Here is an 18,301-nt window from a genome sequence, read left to right as displayed (position 1 = left end):
CCACCAGGAAAGGGGCGAGTGCTCAAGCCCCTCTAGCCCCCCCTCTGCACGTGCCTGCTGTACTGCACAGAATACTGCATGCAAAAGGGTTACCAGAAATGACCAAAAAGCACCAATGAACGCCACAGTAAATCATTCCTACCTGTGGCCATCTCTCCTCCTTCTAATACAATGTAAACACTACAATAGTTACATCCTTTTGGCACACACTCTTTCTTACTCTGTAATGTTTCTGTCAATTTGTTAATATTTATTTATAATCACATATGTCAACCCTGAATATTTATTACTTGGTGACTTGTATTGTATACATTATGCTATTTCTCATATCTTAACATACTGTATTGATAAATAGTCTAGTTTGTTTTTGTTAATGCTACTGTACTGACACAACTGTAACCCATATAATTTCCCTAGGGATTAATAAAGTATTCTGATTCTGATCAAATCAGGAATGGCTCTCATATACAGTAAAACACCTTCAGTCCCTCAATTTTGAGTGCGACCGACAGACTTTTTTTTAATGAATGAATTTATTAATTTATTAGTTATTGATTCCTGTTTTGCCAGTTTTATCCTTGAAGACTTAAACGATTAAAAAAGACTTTGCCTTCAGATGCGGTGAGCTGTGTGTGTGTTCTTTAGCCAGATGCCAACAGATGTTTCTGAGACTGATCTGAAGAGAAAGCAGCAGGAGGAGGAGGCAGACGGAGGGGGATAGGAGGAGGAGCAGAAAGCAGAGAAGCACGCGCAGACGCACGGGCACGGACCTCCGGTGGATCACGGAGCCTCCGCCGCCTCTGCGCAGCTGCAGCCGGTATCAGAAGCAGTACGGTCGGCCTAACATCGGAACTATGGCCGACGACGGAGCTCCATCCACGGCCTGCACAGGCTCCAGCCTTCTGCAGCCGCTCAGCGAGCTCACCGACCTGCCGCTGGACCAGGTAAGAGCCGCCGGACCTCGGCGGCCGCCGCTCCGGAGGTCCGACACGGGGGTACAAAGAGAGGCGAGGACGGGGAAGGGAGGAGGGCTTTGTCCGTAAAAGTAAAGGGCGGAGGCCTCGTGCAGACTCCTGCAGCTGTGATGGATGAGAGGCTTCATGCTGCTCATTCACGTAAGGAGGAGGAAGGGGATGTAGCTGTGCGGACTGTTCCTATTGTGATGATGATGAAGGGGAAAGGCATGTCGGTGGTGGTGGGGGAAGGGGAGGGGGGGTGATCTCTCACCCGTGATGCTCCTGAGGCTCCACCTTTCCTCTTAGGTTTCGTCTGCGCTGGGGTCAGGTGTGGAGCTTCTCTGACGCAGGTGTGGCTCAGGTGATAACCAGGCACAGCCATGACCTCCACGTCAGCTCCTGATTGGTCATTCCTCAGTCCAGAGCTCAGAGGGGGTGGAGCAGCTACTCATTCAGCAGATGGTAGATCAGAGTGTGGTTGTGTGGACCTTCACCAGGTGATCCTGGTGAGCTGCTGCACACACCTACCCTCTGACTGGCTGACAGCCAGGCCTCTGGAGCCGGTTCAGGTGACCAGCTGCCTCAGTTTACTAGTTTTACAGGGAAGTACTGATGATACCAGTATCTCCTGTGGGCTGATGTCATTGTGTGTGAGTCTTCAGAGAAAAATCCTGTTTCTACACCACACAGCAAGTTTCACGCCTCTGAGTGGAGGCTCTGGTGTCACTTCCCTCCAAGGCAGGAAGTGGGCACTGCCAGAGGTGCTCCGAGAAGGAGGCCGGGGGGTGCGACCCTCACCAAGGTCGCTCCTTCTCAAACAGCACATTTCATCTTCTGCTCGACCGTCTCTGATTTTCATAAATATTTATCGTCCATAGTGTGAACACACGGCCGCTGTAACCTTTAAACAGTTTGTAGATACTCTAACAGTACAACAGAGAGTATTACAGAGAACTGTTTGAAAACTGCTGCATCAGCAAACTTTCAGGCCTTTTTCACACATTCAAACATGAAAATCTCAAACCTGTAAAAGATCAAAGCCAGAGATCTCGCTGCTCCTTATTCCCATCGTCCTGACTCAGATGTGTACTTTGGGACAGGCACAGTAAAACCTGCCTGAGTATCATTTAGGTAGTTTCAAGGCGTCTTGTAACGTCTTATATTTCAGGACACTATATTTCAAAAACTTCACACTGTAAGAAAATACCTCGTGACAGTGACTCAGTGATGAGTACTTCGACTTCACAGTGTTGCAAAAAAACACAAGAGAACTTTGAAAGTCAAATTCTGAGTTTTGAAGTACAAAGAGACACAAAGTACTGCAGGTGGTGATATCATTGCTCTGTTTACAAACACTCACAATACCACACACAATACTACAAAAACTGACAGCACTATTGATACTCTGACATTACTACAGATATTAGTCAGATAGCACTCTGATGTTATTTTCTTAGTATTCTGGTATTAGTCTGTAGTAGACGGTGACTGGACAATAACATGGGTGTTACTGTGCTAATGATGATGAAGATCCTCCTCCTCGCCTTCTTGCAGGAGGAGCTGCTTGGAGAAAAGGGCAGCCATTTTGTGCTTGTGTTGGTTCTGAAAGAGTCATGTGACACCTCTCTCACACCCAGGAGGGGGCGGTGGCGCTCAGGTTTGGTCCTCTCAGCAGGAGGAAGGCAGGATTAGCCAATGAGCATGCAGCACCCCTCTGTGAAGGTGTTAGAGAAGGTGAGGGGTCAGCCTGAGGGAGGCGGAGCAGTCTAACGGTGGGCGGGTCTGCCCTCTCTCACCTGGATGTACTGAAGCACCAATGAGGTGCTGTCTGTTTGCTTCACCTGCAGGTGAACTTCGTAGCGTGCCAGCTCTGCGCTCTGATCTCCGCCTTCTGGTTTCGTCTCTTCCTCCATCCCAGTAAGACCAGTCCCATCATCCGGCACGTGGTGGCCACGCTGCTGGGACTCTATTTTGCCATGTTCTGCTTCGGCTGGTAAGACCAACTACGACTCAGGATCAGTAAAACTGAGCTCTCCAAAGTCTGACTTATCCTAAAATTGAACTCTGATAGAGGTCACACGTGCATCGCTCATCTCACCTGTAATGGAAAAATTACACAATAATGATTGTCAGGAGCAGAAAACATCAGATGTGGCTGGACTAAATAAGAATCCGCTGTTAGAGCAGCTTTGCATGACTCGCAGTCATAATAATCCTTCTTTCATTTTCTCGCCGTCTGAAACAACTTTTAGCTCCTCTCCCCCTTTAAGAAAGCTTTCTTCTGATTCGGTCTGTGTGTCAGATGACCCTAAAACAAACTCTCTATGACATCATCCAGATCCCAGAGGGAAAAATGCTGTGACTGACTGAGTGTTGAGGGCAGCCTGAGCGTTGGCTCACAGAGATTACTGTTTGTACACCAAGCTGATTATGTTTAATGTGAGCATCCGTCACAGGAGCAGCAGACACATCACGTGTTCTGGTCAGCTGGTGTCTGGAGATGACGCTCTGTGTTCTCCTTGTTTTACAGGTATGCTCTCCACTTCCTGGTTCAGAGCGGACTCACCTACGGCATCATGATCCTCACCGGAGTCGAACACATGCACAAGTGAGCGTCACACACGACATGCATTAAAACGCTGCTAACAAGCCATTAACAAGCTCAGGGTTAATGAGGAAACTTTTTATCACCTTTGATGTCAGGAGAGCAGCTCACAGTCGGACCTCTGTTATTTCCAGCTCTGTGAACATTAGGTCATGCATACTGGCACAAAAGGACTTCCACAGATTCTGATGTTGTAAAAGTAACAATGTGCTCCTTTCAGCCAAACAAACATGACTGCACCAGGTGTTCTGTCCTCAAAAGGATGCAAACTTCAGACTGGTGAAGGTCTTAAACCCGTGGAGCTTCACATGAGCTACAGCCAGAAACCTGAGTGAGCCAGATCATCACAGAGGTCCTCAGACCTCAGTGAGGCCGTCAGGACCGCCGACCCCAAGTTGAATAACAGCCTGTTCTCTGTGTTTTTCCAGGTACTGCCTAGTGGTGGCGCTCACATACCTGAGTCTGTGTCAGATCACTCGAGTGTACGTCTTTGACTACGGCATGTACACCGCCGATTTCACAGGGTAACGCCTCCGCTCTGTGGCCCATTCACTCCTAAACGCCTCTCCGTGTCCAGGCTCTAATCTCTGCCTCTGCCCTCTCTGCAGCCCCATGATGGTCATCACTCAGAAGATCACCAGTCTGGCGTTTGAGATCCATGACGGTGAGCTGCACTCTCAGACAGGCTGTTTTCCGTAAATCCTTCAGGTTTTACTGTCCACTCTGTGTTTCTGACAGGAATGGCTCGGAAGGAGGAACATCTGACGGCGGGACAGAAGATTCTGGCAATAAGGTTTGTTCATGGTAGAAACATTATTTACTGGAACAGAAATCACTGTGTTTAGGCAGGAGGGTGGAGCTTAAGACAAAATCCATGCCTCCATGGTAGACACTTGTCAATCAAAGGTATCTCCGCCCTAATACTTCTCCCTAAAAGTAATGCAACTTCCTGCTGTACTTCTGTTCATGCAAAACAGGTTTAGTATGAAAAAATAGCTTCACCTAAACTAAAAACAAAAAATACTCGGCTGAGTCACTTTTACTGGATCAGTCCTTCAAAACTCATGACATAGCGGAACCCTTTGAATGGTCTTCTTCCTGCTCTTAGTAGATCTTTGCATGAACAATCCTCATTCTGTGGCCTTCATTTTTCATCACGTTATCGGCAGTGTTGGAGTTCAAAATTGTTGATTCTGCTCGTCTGGACGTTTCGTCACTCATCCAGGTGACTTCTTCAGTCTCAGCTGACTGCATGTTTCCTCAACCTTACAAACAGTACATTTACACAATAACTGAAATTAGCCACTAAATGAACAATCAGCTGTGAGGTCAGTTCCTTGATCATTAATCAATCAATGGTAGGCAGCTCTGAACAGCACATCCAGAACACCTTGGATTTTATTGAGAAGGTGAGAGATGTCATTATGGAGGCAGATGAAACAATGGTCTCATACAATGTTACATTTCTCTTCACTTGTGTTCCAGTCACTGAAGCGTTGGAGGTAGTTCGTAAGACATTACAGGATGACCCCAACCTTAGCAACAGGACCACTCTCAGCATTGACCAAGTGTGTTTACTTTTGGAACTGTGTCTTAATTCCACCTATTTCGCATACAAGGGTCAATACTACAGTCAGAAACATGGGTGTGCCATGATTTCCCCAGTTTCACCCACTGTGGCCTACGTGTACATGGAAGAAGTGGGAATGAGGGCTCTTTTATCCTACTATGGAACATCACCAAGTCATTGGTTCAGGTATGTGGATGAAACCTGGGTGAAAATCAAATCTCAGCACGGGACGTACCACAATTCATGGATCACATTAACTCGATGGACCAACACATCAAATTCACAAGGGAGGAAGAGCTGCCATGATTAGTCGACTAGTCACGATTACGTCGACTATCAAAATCGTTGCCAAGTAATTTAATAGTCGATGCATCAATTTAAGCTTTTTAAGATCCTGCAAGACACAGGAATAAGTAGTAGGATTTAAGAGTATAATAACGGACTGAAACAGAAGATGGCAGCAATGCATCTACAAGGATGCCAGCTGCCGTTAAACGCCAAAGAAGAAGAAGAAGCAGTCTCCGGTATCATAGCTGTGTCCAGATTCAGGGACTGCATATCTTCGGAAGCCACATTTGTAGGCAGATTATGTGACAGCGACGCAACGAAGGCTGTCACAATTTGAAGACTCCTCCAAATGCGACCTTAAGCACAAAATTACGTTCATCTGTTTTATAATGTCTAATAAGCCTCATAATAAGCACAGTCACTACATGACTGAAACACAAGCTTAATCTCTCTATCAATAAAAATAGTATACACGTATGCTTGAATAAAAACAAACAGGTGATATAGAACACTTTTATTTTTATTTTAGCATACACTCAAAAATTACAATAGACAGCTGCACTTTTGTAGGCCGAGTACGTAAAGGTGACGCGACAAAGGCTGTCCCAATTCAAAGACTCCTCCAAATGCGGTTGACAAATGCGTCCTGCTTTTCCCCAGATTTGAAGGATGGGTCAGGTGTATCCTTCGTAGCCCAACCTATCTCAGAATTCACAGTGTGGCCCAGCCAATTTCCAGTTTCCAACAATGGTGGCAGCTACTTAGTTTTAATATCACTCTTATTGCTCCTTCTGGGTCACAAAATAAACTTTTAAGATCAAGTCTGGACTTAAAGAAGTCCAGACGCTTTTCTTTGCAAGCTCCTTTGACTACGATGACCTGGATGATTGATTAGAGGATTAGAGGATCATCAGGGGGTCCTTTTGTCCCTCTGTGGGGGGTCACTCCCACTAGGTTTATATCTGGGACTCTCCACCATTTGACCTTAGAACTGAAGAAGCTTCTCGGATGAGAGGTGAAACGTCTTCAAGTAACTTAAAGAAGTCCAGACGCTTTTCTTTGCAAGCTCCTTTGACGACAATTTGCATATTAATGATCATAAACCAACCTCACAGCAAATTGTTCAATCAGTGGGCTGGTTTCAATTATTGCGCAAATCTACTGTTTATAAGATTAGGGAAACCTGCAGTCAACTGAGATTGAAGAAGTCGCTTGGATAAATGACGAAATGTTTCCCCCACTAAAAACGTTACATCCAGATGAACAGAATCACCTTTTGGGATTTACCTCCCTGGGTGATTTAGCATGCATCAAGACAGTGTTAGAGTTGTCACTCAAAAAACTAATCTATTGCACATTACTTGTTACTTATATTAAAAGTAGTGTTGTATGTTACTTAATTACTCACTGAAGAAAGTAATTTCTTACACAACCTGTTACATTACCTCCATGTCACTCCAACCTGAAGCACAGTCTGATAATTATCAATGAACAGTGTACACCTGAAGCTACAGTCGCACACTGACACAGATCTCTGTGCTAATGAGGACACACACACTCTTGAAGTTTGAATAAAAGCAAAGTTAAAACGAGCCAAACAGACTTCAGAGCAGTCGTCATGGTGATTCTGCTTTAGAAACATGAACAGGTAGAACTGCCTTTGTTAACCTATTGAAGTTCAGGGTCTGGCTGCTAGACTGGGGTCTGCATATACTCCACTCTTTCATCACTCTTAGGTTCTTGGCTAGCTTAGCATTAGCATGCTGTCTGTGCAGATGTTAGCTAAATATCAGACATGATAAATGGATATGTACTTTAGAGAGCTTTTCTAACTGAGGTTTTTACTACAAGTCTCACTATGCCAATCACATTAGCTCTTTGTTCTGTGTTCTGGTTCTCCTTTACTGTCTCCCCTTCATTGGCTCCATTAAAAATCCAGAATTTAAATCCTGCTCCTCACATTCAAGGTCTTGAATAATCAGGCCCCATCTTATCTTAACGACCTTATAGTATCATATCGTTAGAGCACTTCACTTTCACACTGCAGGCTTACTTGTTGTTCCTAGAGTATTTAAAAGTAGAATGGGAGGCAGAGCCTTCAGTTTTCAGGCCCCTCTTCTGTGGAACCAGCTTCCAGTTTGGATTCAGGAGACAGACAATATCTCTACTTTTAGGATTAGCCTTCAAACTTTCCTTTTTGCTAAAGCATATAGTTCGGGCTGGATCAGGTGACCCTGAATCCTCCCTTAGTTATGCTGCAATAGGTGAAGGTAGCTGGGGAATTCCCATGATGCACTGGGTGTTTCTTCTTAACTCACGTCACTCATGTGTTCGTACACCTCTCGCATTAAATCATTGGTTCAATAAAAAGAGATTAGTACAAGAAACTGAACATTATTTATTGACATACAGAATTTAATGAAACCATTTTGCATGTACTCTGATGGCCCACCACAGCAGAACAGAATCCCAGCAGTGATAGAAATTAGGGCGTGTGAAAACAGATCTTTCATATACAACTTGTTCATTTATTATTAATCTCTGGCTCTCTTCCACAGTGTGTCTTTTGTCCTGTGTTCCTCCCCTCACCCAAACCAGTCACAGCAGATGGCCGCCCCTCCCTGAGCCTGGTTCTGCTGGAGGTTTCTTCCTGTTAAAATGTAGTTTTTCCTTCCCACTGTCACCAGAGTGCTTTCTCATCGGGGCTCATGTGATTGTTGGGGTTTTCTCTGTTTTCTTTGTATTCTTGTAGGGTCTAAGTTACTGTAAAAAGCACCTTGAGGCAACTGTAGTTGTAATTTGGCGTTGTATAGATAAAACTGAATTGAAAATTGAATAGTTCTCCATGCCTTCTTTCGGAGCACGGCTGTTTCCATAGCATACAACATTCACAGGAGTTGCCAATAGAAAGCATTGTGGTGAAATGGTCTTAACCCTCTATTTATTTAGGAGAATGCCCAGTCTGCTGGAGTACTTCAGCTACAACTGTAACTTCATGGGGATCCTGGCTGGCCCCACCTGCTCCTACAACGACTACATCGGCTTCATCGAGGGAGCCCCTCGACGCTGCAGAGACTACAAGGATGAAAGGAAGTCCAGCAGCAAGCTGAGGCACAGTGAGCCCTCCCCAAACGTAGGTCGCATGACTAAGGTATACCTGTATTTACAGTATGAGCAGTCGCCCCCGCTTGACATTAAACAGAAAGCAGGTTTAAGACATTTACCGTTGAGACGTTTAAACTGAGGAGCGTAATCCATTTCTTCTTTTGTTCATGATTGCTGACTGAATTTAAGACATACTGAACCTGAATGAATACTATGTTTCTCCACAGATGGAGGTCGTACGTAAGGTCACCACCTCCTTCTTCTGCCTGCTGGTGTTTCTGTCAGTGTGTAAGGTTTTCCCAGTGGAGCGAAACATCGACGACAACTTCATTGCCAACACACCTTTCTATGCTCAAGTGGTTTACCTGTACCTGTCCATGCTGACTACCAGACCCAAGTACTACTTCGTCTGGACGCTTGGTGGGTGGCTGAAATCTGCTTTGTGCAAATAAACTTTCATGTGCTGCTTTAGAGAAATTGGATTAAAATCAAAATCTAACCGATCATTTGTGCTGAAATGAAAATGCTGGGTTCACTGTTAGCACAAACACACTGTTCATACCTAAATTTCTGACCAGTCACATCTGTGCTACAGCTGACGCCATCAACAACGCCGCCGGTTTTGGCTTCAATGGTTACGACAGTGACGGCTCTGCTCGCTGGGACCTCATCTCCAATCTGAGGATCCTGAAGATTGAGGTCAGGACCATCACAGACCTGGACAAGTTTACGAGTAGGGATGGGTATCGTTTAGGTTTTATCCGATATCGATGCCAAACCGGTACTTTTGAAATGGTGCCGGTGCTTAAACGGTGCTCAAACCGGTGCTTAAATTTGAATTTGAATTTGAATTTGAATTTGAAAGAATGGAGAACACAAAATTGGTCCAAAAACCTCTCATTTTCAGCTGTTTTTTTGTAAAAAGATAACAATGTTAGCCTTTTTTTATGGCATCACTCTTGGCTGGAAGCAGTGCTTAATCAATGGAAAAAACACAAACTTTGTCCAAAAACCTCTCATGTTTAACTGTTTTCCACTTTTTCTTTGGTCATTTTAGCCTTTTTGGCCAGGGTGAAGGGAGTATCTGCCATCAAACAAGAAGACAGCCGCATGTAGCTATGATGATGTTTGCTAGTTCACCTTACATGCATTAATTTGATAACGCTGTTAGCCTACTCAGCGTAAATTACACACGGACAACATTAAGCTACTCACGCAGAGAAGAACGGCTGCTGCTGCCATCATCATCCGTCATCATTTCTGCTACACTGGCAGGGCTAGGGGCCAGGACTCTATTCTTCGGGTTCTTGGGGGATGTTGCTAACTCAGGGTCCGATAACAGGCACCACACCCGCAGTAGATGTGCACGGTGTGAGGTCTCACAGCAAGCTATCAAATACGGCGCATTTCTCGGCTTTTAAAAAAAAAACGCTATGCGTCGCCAGGTGTTTCATCGGATTCGAGGTGTTACCTCCTTTGCACAGTATCACAGTATCAGCTTAAAGCACTTGTTGCTGCTGAGTTTGCATCTTTTGCTGTGAAGTACAGCCAGACTTTTGACCGCTTTGCCTTGGTCATTTTTAATCTGTAGCTCTGCTCTAAAAGAACGTACGTACCTGGACCCGCCTACTATCCTCGGAAACGTAAAATGATTGGCTAGAATCTAAAGTGTATCACAGCTCAGGAAAAAAAAGCACCGAAATAAAGCACCGAAATGTGCACTGCTTTTCGGTCTGGTTACTACCGTTTATGTCAGAACCGGTGCCATAATGGCACCGGATACCGGTACCCATCCCTATTTACGAGTCACTAAAATGGTTTGATAACATCAGTCTAATGGATCTCTGTCTGCTTCCAGTTTGCCACCAGCTTCAAAGTTTTCCTGGACAACTGGAACATTCAGACAGCACACTGGCTCAAAAGGTCACACTCAGTTACCTGATCTGGAATCTGTACCTGGCATGTGTAAAAATGACTGTTTGTGACCTCTGACCCCTTATCTCTGATTGACAGGGTGTGTTATGAGCGATGTCCCTACCATCCGACAGCAGCCACCTTCATCCTGTCAGCCATGTGGCACGGAGCCTATCCAGGATATTACCTCACCTTCCTCACAGGGATCGTCATCACGCTGGCAGCCAGAGCGGTGAGCCGCTGTTAGCTATTAGCCGCTAGCTGTTAGCCATTATCATTTAGCAGTTAGCTGTTATCTGTTAACTGATGTTGCTGCTAAGCCTTTGAAATGAGACCTGTGTCCATTTTAGCAGTCATCCATGTTAACTTCTCATCCTCAGGTCAGACACAACGTTCGACCATACTTCCTGCACTCCTCCGTACACAAACTGGTCTATGATGTCATCACGTGGGCAGCCACTCAGATTGCCATCTGCTACACGGTGATACCTTTTGTCTTGCTGTCTGTGGGTCCATCCATGAAGTTCTACAGGTCAGTAAGTCAGAAAGGGTTGACCAAAGTTTAATCAAGATTCAATCCAGGTTTAATGCATGTTTAACACAGCTTTAACCCAGGTTTAAATCAGGTTTTACCAAGGTTTAATATAAGTTATTCCAGGTTTAACCCAGATATATTTCAGGTTTACTGCTGGTGCAGCCCAGGTTTAAACCTTGTTTAACCCAGGTTTAATTCATGTGTAACTTTGACTGCTCATAGCAGCATTTCTGAATTTTCATCTTCTCTGCAGTTCCTGGTACTTTAGCCTCCACATCGGCTGCATTCTGGTCGCATTCGTGCTGCCCGTCAAACGGAGGAATCTCCCTCTCAAAGACCAGCAGAAGAGCCCAGTGCAGGAATCGCTTCAGCGCCACCTAGAGGCTACAGACAGGACCTGCAGCCAGAAGGCGAAAACCACATGAGACAGAGGACAGAGAGCGATGATGTGACATCATGCATTACATGGACGTGTACAGAAAGTGGGCAGATGGAGCTTCCTGCTGGCTGGGTACAGAAACATGATGACGATTACTTGGAGTCATAGGGAGGGGTATGGAAACAGGCCCCGTGTTGTCTTCAAAAGGATTCGTGACTGCTCAGATTCAGACAGATGTGTGGTGATGGAGGATTCATGTGTATAAATACATACAGTGTAAGTTGACATGGAGCTGCTGTGTGGGAAGCTGAGCTGCCCCAAACTCTCATGATCACCTGTGTAGTGTTTCTTTGTGGTTAAACACCTGCTGACTGTTCATCTGCAAGGAAGAAGAACAAAGGAAGGACGGGAAGAGTGGCTGGATGAGTGAAGCATGCACAAATGGAAGTCAGGCAGGTTAAACCACAGCATGACAGTGTTCACAGGGGCCGATAAAGGTCCACTCAGCAGTCTTACCCGTTTGGGTTTTTGCAGGTGTTACCTGGAGAGGGTGGCATCACGTTTACATTAGCAGATGTCTGAATCAGGTGATTTATGTCATTTCATTCCAAGCAGTCAGGTGTTTGCAGATTTAGCTCGAAGATTAAATGAACTGAAAGATCAGTAAGGGTCATATGATCATCTTTCACGTTAAAGGAGAACCATTGAGCTAACCTGCAGCTCTACTCAGCTGTATTACCCTCCAATGATTCAAAAATAATAAAATAAAAAAAACAACAACTTTACTTTATTTAACTCTGGCTTCTCAGCTCAATAAACTCTTTTAGCTCCTCTCTCTTTAAAGTCATCCTTCTTTAAAATCCCACTTCCTTCTGATTGGCCAGCTTCTGAAAACCCACTGAGGGGCAGCACTCTGTACCTGTGAGCTGTGCTGCCCACAGGAGATGACCACATAAAGAAATCTAATGTAATGACAAAAATATAGAACAGCGTTGAAGCTGAGTGCTAAGAGCAGGCTTGAGACTAGATTACTTTACGTTGGGTTACTTTAGATTACTCTGGACTACGTTCACATGCTAGTGTTATTACTTTGACCTTGGGCCATGTTTCGTATGAACACATGCTAATATTATGTAAGAAAATAAAGAAAGTGCTTCGGGTTGGGTTCATCGTGGTTCTGTAGTCTGGTCTTCGGATCTAGGAGGACGTTCCGACAGGAAGTGCTATGCGTTTACTGCTGTATGTTTTTGTAAACTGAGGAAAACACATTTCTGTTTCCTGTTGCCATATTTGTATCGTCAGTGTTGTTCCTGGTGGAGATGTTCTGGGACACAGACACCTCTCTGTGGGCTTCATGGTTTTGTAAATGTGAATTAAAGCTGATTTTTGACACCTGACCAAGTGAACATGTGTGATTGTTGCTGGGATGGGTGGAAGTTTGAGTCTGCACTTTAAACTTTGGCAGGCTGATAGGAATCAAACTAGAGAACAACTCTGTTAATAATTCCTCAAATATCAGGTCATAAAGTCGCTGGGTGATGTTTGTGGTTCAGAGATTTCACCAGCACAGCATTAAACCCACAAACATGCACGCACAAACACTTTATTTAAAGCTATCACTCTGGATTTCTATCAAATACACCAGATGTTCTGCTATCCTCACACACTCCGGCCTTTCAGCCTGAGCTTGCATTTTCCTGCTTCTTCCTTAATTCTGAGTTAACCAAATGTTCCACTGCACTAACTTTGGCTTTTGTACAGGGGTGCAGTCTGTTACAGTATGTATAACCTCAGTAAGTATCTGGGTGCTTTACATAGTACAGTCATGACTGAAGGACAAACAGTCATAATGATGAATTGCATAGCCTGACATGCTCAAAATGTTAAACACTGAGATAAATGTGATTATGAGGCAAAGGTAAGGTTTATAGTGAGGCTGGACTCTGAGGAAGGAGAGAAGGACTTGTAGAGGCAGAGAGACCGAGCTGAAAAGGATGTGCAGCAGGTGAGAGTGACTCCCTCCCATGTGAAGGAGTTACTAACTATCCTCGACCAGCTTATAAAAGATGTGAGAACATCTTATTTTGCTGATTTGATTAACGACAAACACAATCCAAGGTTATTGTTTGACGCCATCAGCAGACTCGTCAGTCTGCTGTTCACGTCCTGTTCTTTGACTTTAAACCAGTTTCCTCGACAGATCTTCTCAATATAGTCTCACACATGGACGCTGTCATCCTGCCCAGCAGTCATTATCCCTCCTAAATTCATCAAAGGCGTTATGCCTCATCTCCCTCAGATTCTTTCTATTATGAATCAATCCTTTTTATCTGGCTGCCTTCCAGATTACAGCTAGCATCTTTGCTCTGCTGTAAAACCCTACTTAGATCCCACTGTTTCAGATACTCACAGGACAATTTCCAAACTCACATTTATTTCTGAAATCCTTGAGAAAGTCTGTCAGGTCGTTTATCGTTTAAATTCCAGTCCGGTTAGAGATAAACCCACAGCACTGAACCAGCTTTATTGACTAAGGGTATTCTAATACAATCAGATAAAGCTGAGCTTTCTATTTTAGTCCCGCTCGACTTATCTGATCCCCTGCTGATCTCAGTAGGCGCCCCCATTCCCTGGGCCTGGACCCCCACCAAGGGCAGGGGGTCCAGGCCCATCCAGACCGGGACCCACAGCAGTAGCACCACCAAGCCCCACAGAGCCCGGGGCTCTACTCCCACCCCATCATCCAATTATCTTCCGGACTACATACAGTGGGGCAAAAAAGTATTTAGTCAGCCACCGATTGTGCAAGTTCCCCCACTTTAAATGATGACAGAGGTCAGTAATTTGCACCAGAGGTACACTTCAACTGTGAGAGACAGAATGTGAAAAAAAAATCCATGAATCCACATGGTAGGATTTGTAAAGAATTTATTCGTAAATCAGGGTGGAAAATAAGTATTTGGTCACCTCAAACAAGGAAAATCTCTGGCTCTCACAGACCTGTAACGTCTTCTGTAAGAAGCTTTTCTGTCCCCCACTCGTTACCTGTATGAATGGCACCTGTTTGAACTCATCATCTGTATAAAAGACACCTGTCCACAGCCTCAAACAGTCAGACTCCAAAATCCGCCATGGCCAAGACCAAAGAGCTTTCGAAGGACACCAGGAAAAGTATTGTAGACCTGCACCAGACTGGGAAGAGTGAATCTACAATAGGCAAGCAGCTTGGTGTGAAAAAATCAACTGTGGGAGCAATCATCAGAAAATGGAAGACATACAAGACCACTGATAATCTCCCTCGATCTGGGGCTCCACGCAAGATCTCATCCCGTGGGGTCAAAATGATCATGAGAACGGTGAGCAAAGATCCCAGAACCACACGGGGGGACCTGGTGAATGACCTGCAGAGAGCTGGGACCAAAGTAACAAAGGTCACCATCAGTAACACACTACAACGGCAGGGAATCAAATCCCGCAGTGCCAGACGTTTTCCGCTGCTGAAGCCAGTGCATGTCCAGGCCCGTCTGAAGTTTGCCAGAGAGCACATGGATGATACAGCAGAGGATTGGGAGAATGTCATGTGGTCAGATGAAACCAAAGTAGAACTTTTTGGTATAAACTCAACTCGTCGTGTTTGGAGGAAGAAGAATACTGAGTTGCATCCCAAGAACACCATACCTACTGTGAAGCATGGGGGTGGAAACATCATGCTATGGGGCTGTTTTTCTGCCAAGGGGCCAGGACAACTGATCCGTGTTAAGGACAGAATGAATGGGGCCATGTATCGTGAGATTTTGAGCCAAAACCTCCTTCCATCAGTGGGAACTTTGAAGATGAAACGAGGCTGGGTCTTCCAACATGACAATGATCCAAAACACACCGCCCGGGCAACAAAGGAGTGGCTCCGTAAGAAGCATTTGAAAGTCCTGGAGTGGCCTAGCCAGTCTCCAGACCTCAACCCCATAGAAAATCTGTGGCGGGAGTTGAAAGTCCGTGTTGCTCGGCGACAGCCCCAAAACATCACTGCTCTCGAGAAGATCTGCATGGAGGAATGGGCCAAAATACCAGCTACTGTGTGTGCAAACCTGGTAAAGACCTATAGTAAACGTTTGACCTCTGTTATTGCCAACAAAGGTTATGTTACAAAGTATTGAGTTGTATTTTTGTTATTGACCAAATACTTATTTTCCACCCTGATTTACAAATAAATTCTTTACAAATCCTACCATGTGGATTCATGGATTTTTTTTTTTCACATTCTGTCTCTCACAGTTGAAGTGTACCTCTGGTGCAAATTACTGACCTCTGTCATCATTTTAGGTGGGGGAACTTGCACAATCGGTGGCTGACTAAATACTTTTTTGCCCCACTGTAAGACAATAGACACCTAGGTTGAGTTCATTCTCCACCTCTCCTATATCTCTCCCTCACCTGCAGAGTGAACTCCTGAAGAACAGAGACCTGCAAGGATGTAACAACCTCCCCGCCATTTGAAGGGACCCTCAGTTCTGCAAATGCACCAGAGGCCCCCCCATGCCAGGGCTGGGCCCCCATGCACACACCCATCCACAACCTCGGTGACACACCACCATCAGGACCCAAGCCCCTGAGGCCCAGCCAGAGCCCCAAGCCCCCAAACCTGACTACCAGTCCAGTAACCCATGTCCGCCAGCACAGACTCTCCCCAAGCTCTGCTGCAGTGTAAGTTCTCATCACTCGTATGTAGAGTCCCACAGGGCTCAGTCCCTGGACCAGTTCTGTTTTCTTTACATACATTACCCCTGGGTCACCTGTCTAATGGTTTTAATGGAATCTCCTACCACAGCTATACAGATGACACACAGCTATACTTTTCTGTAAAGCCCAGCAACCTCGACAGCGTCTCCTGACTCAACAAATGCTTCTTTGCCATTACTGAGTGTATATATTCAAATTTCCTCCATCTCAGTTCCAGTAAAACTGAGGTTCTAGTGCTCGGCCCAGACAGCTTCTCTAAGGAGGTTAGCCATTGCTTTGCCCCCTTGCCAATAACATGAAATCATATGCTAAAAACTTTGGAATCATCTTTGACTAACTTTTACTCTCACACCTCAGAGCTCATCCAGTCTTTTTTCCTTCACCTCAGAAATATTGAAAAAATTGCACCTTTACTGTCATTCAATCATCTGGAAGCTGTAGTTCACACTTTTCTCTCACCTTGATCATTTTTGATCGAAATATCTGTAGAAGCTGGCGAAGGCATGCCTTCACCAGCTTCTACAGATATTTCAGAATTCATGTTGCACAATTCATATTAATTTAAAATCTACTTTAAAATTCTGTTACCAACATATAAATGTCAACACGGACTCGCCCCTGCTTATCCAGCAGTCTCTGAAACCTTGTCACGGCAGCTGGCCTCTGACCCTCTAACCAGGGTCTCTTAACTGATTTTAAAACCAGAGAAGATTGTGCTTTTGTGGTTTTTGCAATCAGGATCACTGTTTTTCATTTTCTTTATACGCCTGCTAAAAACTCATTTTTATAGGTTAGCTGTGCCTTAATCTTTTCCACTTAATTTTCACCCATAGTTTGCAACCCTGCATAAATGCATGTGTGTATGTTGAAATATGTATATTTATCTTTAATGTGTGGCATTTACTGAAACTGTGAAGCACTCTGCAACTCTGTGTTTTGAAAAGTGCTACACAAATGCAACAGTTAACAGACTGGTGTAGAGTCAACTGTCTTTGAACGTGGACAAAACAAAAGAGATGATTGTCGACTTCAAGAGAGCACGGAGAGATCACTGTCCACTGAACATCGATGGATCCTCTGTGGAGGTCGTCAAGAGCACCAAATTCCTTGGCGTTCACCTGGTGGAAAACCTCTCCTGGTCCCTCAACACCAGCTCCATAACTAAAAAAGCCCAGCAGCATCTCTAATTCCTGCAGAAACTGAGAAAAGCCCATCTCCCACCATCCATTCTCACCACTTTCTACAGAGGGACTATCAAGAGCATCCTGAGCAGCTGCATCACTGTTTGGTACGGTAACTGCACCGTATTGGATTGCAATATCCTACAATGGATCGTGAGAACAGCTGAGAAGATCATTGGAGCCTCTCTTCCCTCCATCACAGACACCTATCGCACCCAATGCATCAGCAAAACCATCAGCATTGTGGAGGAACCTACACACCCCTCACACACACTCTTCACCCTGCTGCCTTCTGGCAAGAGGTACCAGAGCATTCGGGCCTTCACTGCCAGACTTTGAAACAGTTTCTTCCCCCAAGCCGTCAGACTCCTGAACACTCAGTGACTGGACTGACACACACAGGTATACCTTCATACATCAAGTTACTTTTGCAAAATGCTCAGTCATTTTGCACAACCCACTGTCATTGTTTTGCTTTTCTACTGTGCTGTCTTGTGTCTGTATTGCTGTGCTTTGTCTGGTGTTGCACTGTTTTTGTTTTATTCTTTTATTCTTTTGCAATTGTTCTGCAATTTTTGCACACTTGCACTGTATGTAGTCCTGTCTTTATTGTCTGTTATATTTAGCACCAAAGTCTTGGAGGAACACTGTCTCGCTTCACTGTGTACTGTACCACTGTACATGGTTGGAATGACAATAAAGCCACTTGATTTGACTTGAAGGAGGTTGGTCCAGACGACACTTGTGCAGGTATGGGGAGGTCTGGGAGAGAGGGTGGTGGACTTTTTAATAGTCTGTTTAAAAAGTACAGCACAATGCTGGAAATTGAGCGGATGATGGAAATGAAGAAGACGTGTACCAGTTCTGAGTTTCGAGAACATGGTGATGTGCAGAGCTGAAGGAAGTACAGCGTGATGAAAACACGGGAACCAGGTGTGTAAGTTAGGTTAAGCAGAGGTGAAGAAGAGAGTGCAGGCTGGGTGGAGATGGGGGTCGGGGGTGATGTGTGATGAAGACGCGTTGGAAGTGAA

General features: G+C 44.9%; 1 protein-coding gene across 1 annotated transcript; it reads left to right on the top strand.

The window, feature by feature from the left end:
* Positions 1-717: 717 nt before the first annotated feature.
* mboat2b (membrane bound O-acyltransferase domain containing 2b) lies at positions 718-12,749 on the top strand. Its single transcript, XM_004572849.5, has 13 exons — positions 718-944; positions 2,804-2,949; positions 3,487-3,564; positions 3,990-4,085; positions 4,170-4,225; positions 4,300-4,354; positions 8,369-8,552; positions 8,752-8,944; positions 9,120-9,223; positions 10,383-10,447; positions 10,538-10,670; positions 10,819-10,970; positions 11,227-12,749. The coding sequence occupies exons 1-13, from the start codon at positions 855-857 to the stop codon at positions 11,396-11,398; spliced, it is 1,524 nt and encodes a 507-aa protein (XP_004572906.2). The 5' UTR covers positions 718-854; the 3' UTR covers positions 11,399-12,749.
* Positions 12,750-18,301: the final 5,552 nt, after the last annotated feature.

The sequence above is a fragment of the Maylandia zebra genome, linkage group LG15 (assembly GCF_041146795.1).
Source record: "Maylandia zebra isolate NMK-2024a linkage group LG15, Mzebra_GT3a, whole genome shotgun sequence".
Taxonomy (NCBI): Eukaryota; Metazoa; Chordata; class Actinopteri; order Cichliformes; family Cichlidae; genus Maylandia; species Maylandia zebra.
The sequence above is the reverse complement of the archived record's forward strand: the minus strand, read 5'-3'. Positions and strand labels throughout refer to the sequence as shown.

Bases quoted from the DNA above. Each gene is read 5' to 3' on its own strand.
- mboat2b (XM_004572849.5), top strand. From the start codon at position 855: ATGGCCGACGACGGAGCTCCATCCACGGCCTGCACAGGCTCCAGCCTT. The intron at 2,950-3,486 runs GTAAGACCAACT...CTTGTTTTACAG, and splicing joins GCCATGTTCTGCTTCGGCTG to GTATGCTCTCCACTTCCTGG. The intron at 3,565-3,989 runs GTGAGCGTCACA...GTGTTTTTCCAG, and splicing joins GGAGTCGAACACATGCACAA to GTACTGCCTAGTGGTGGCGC.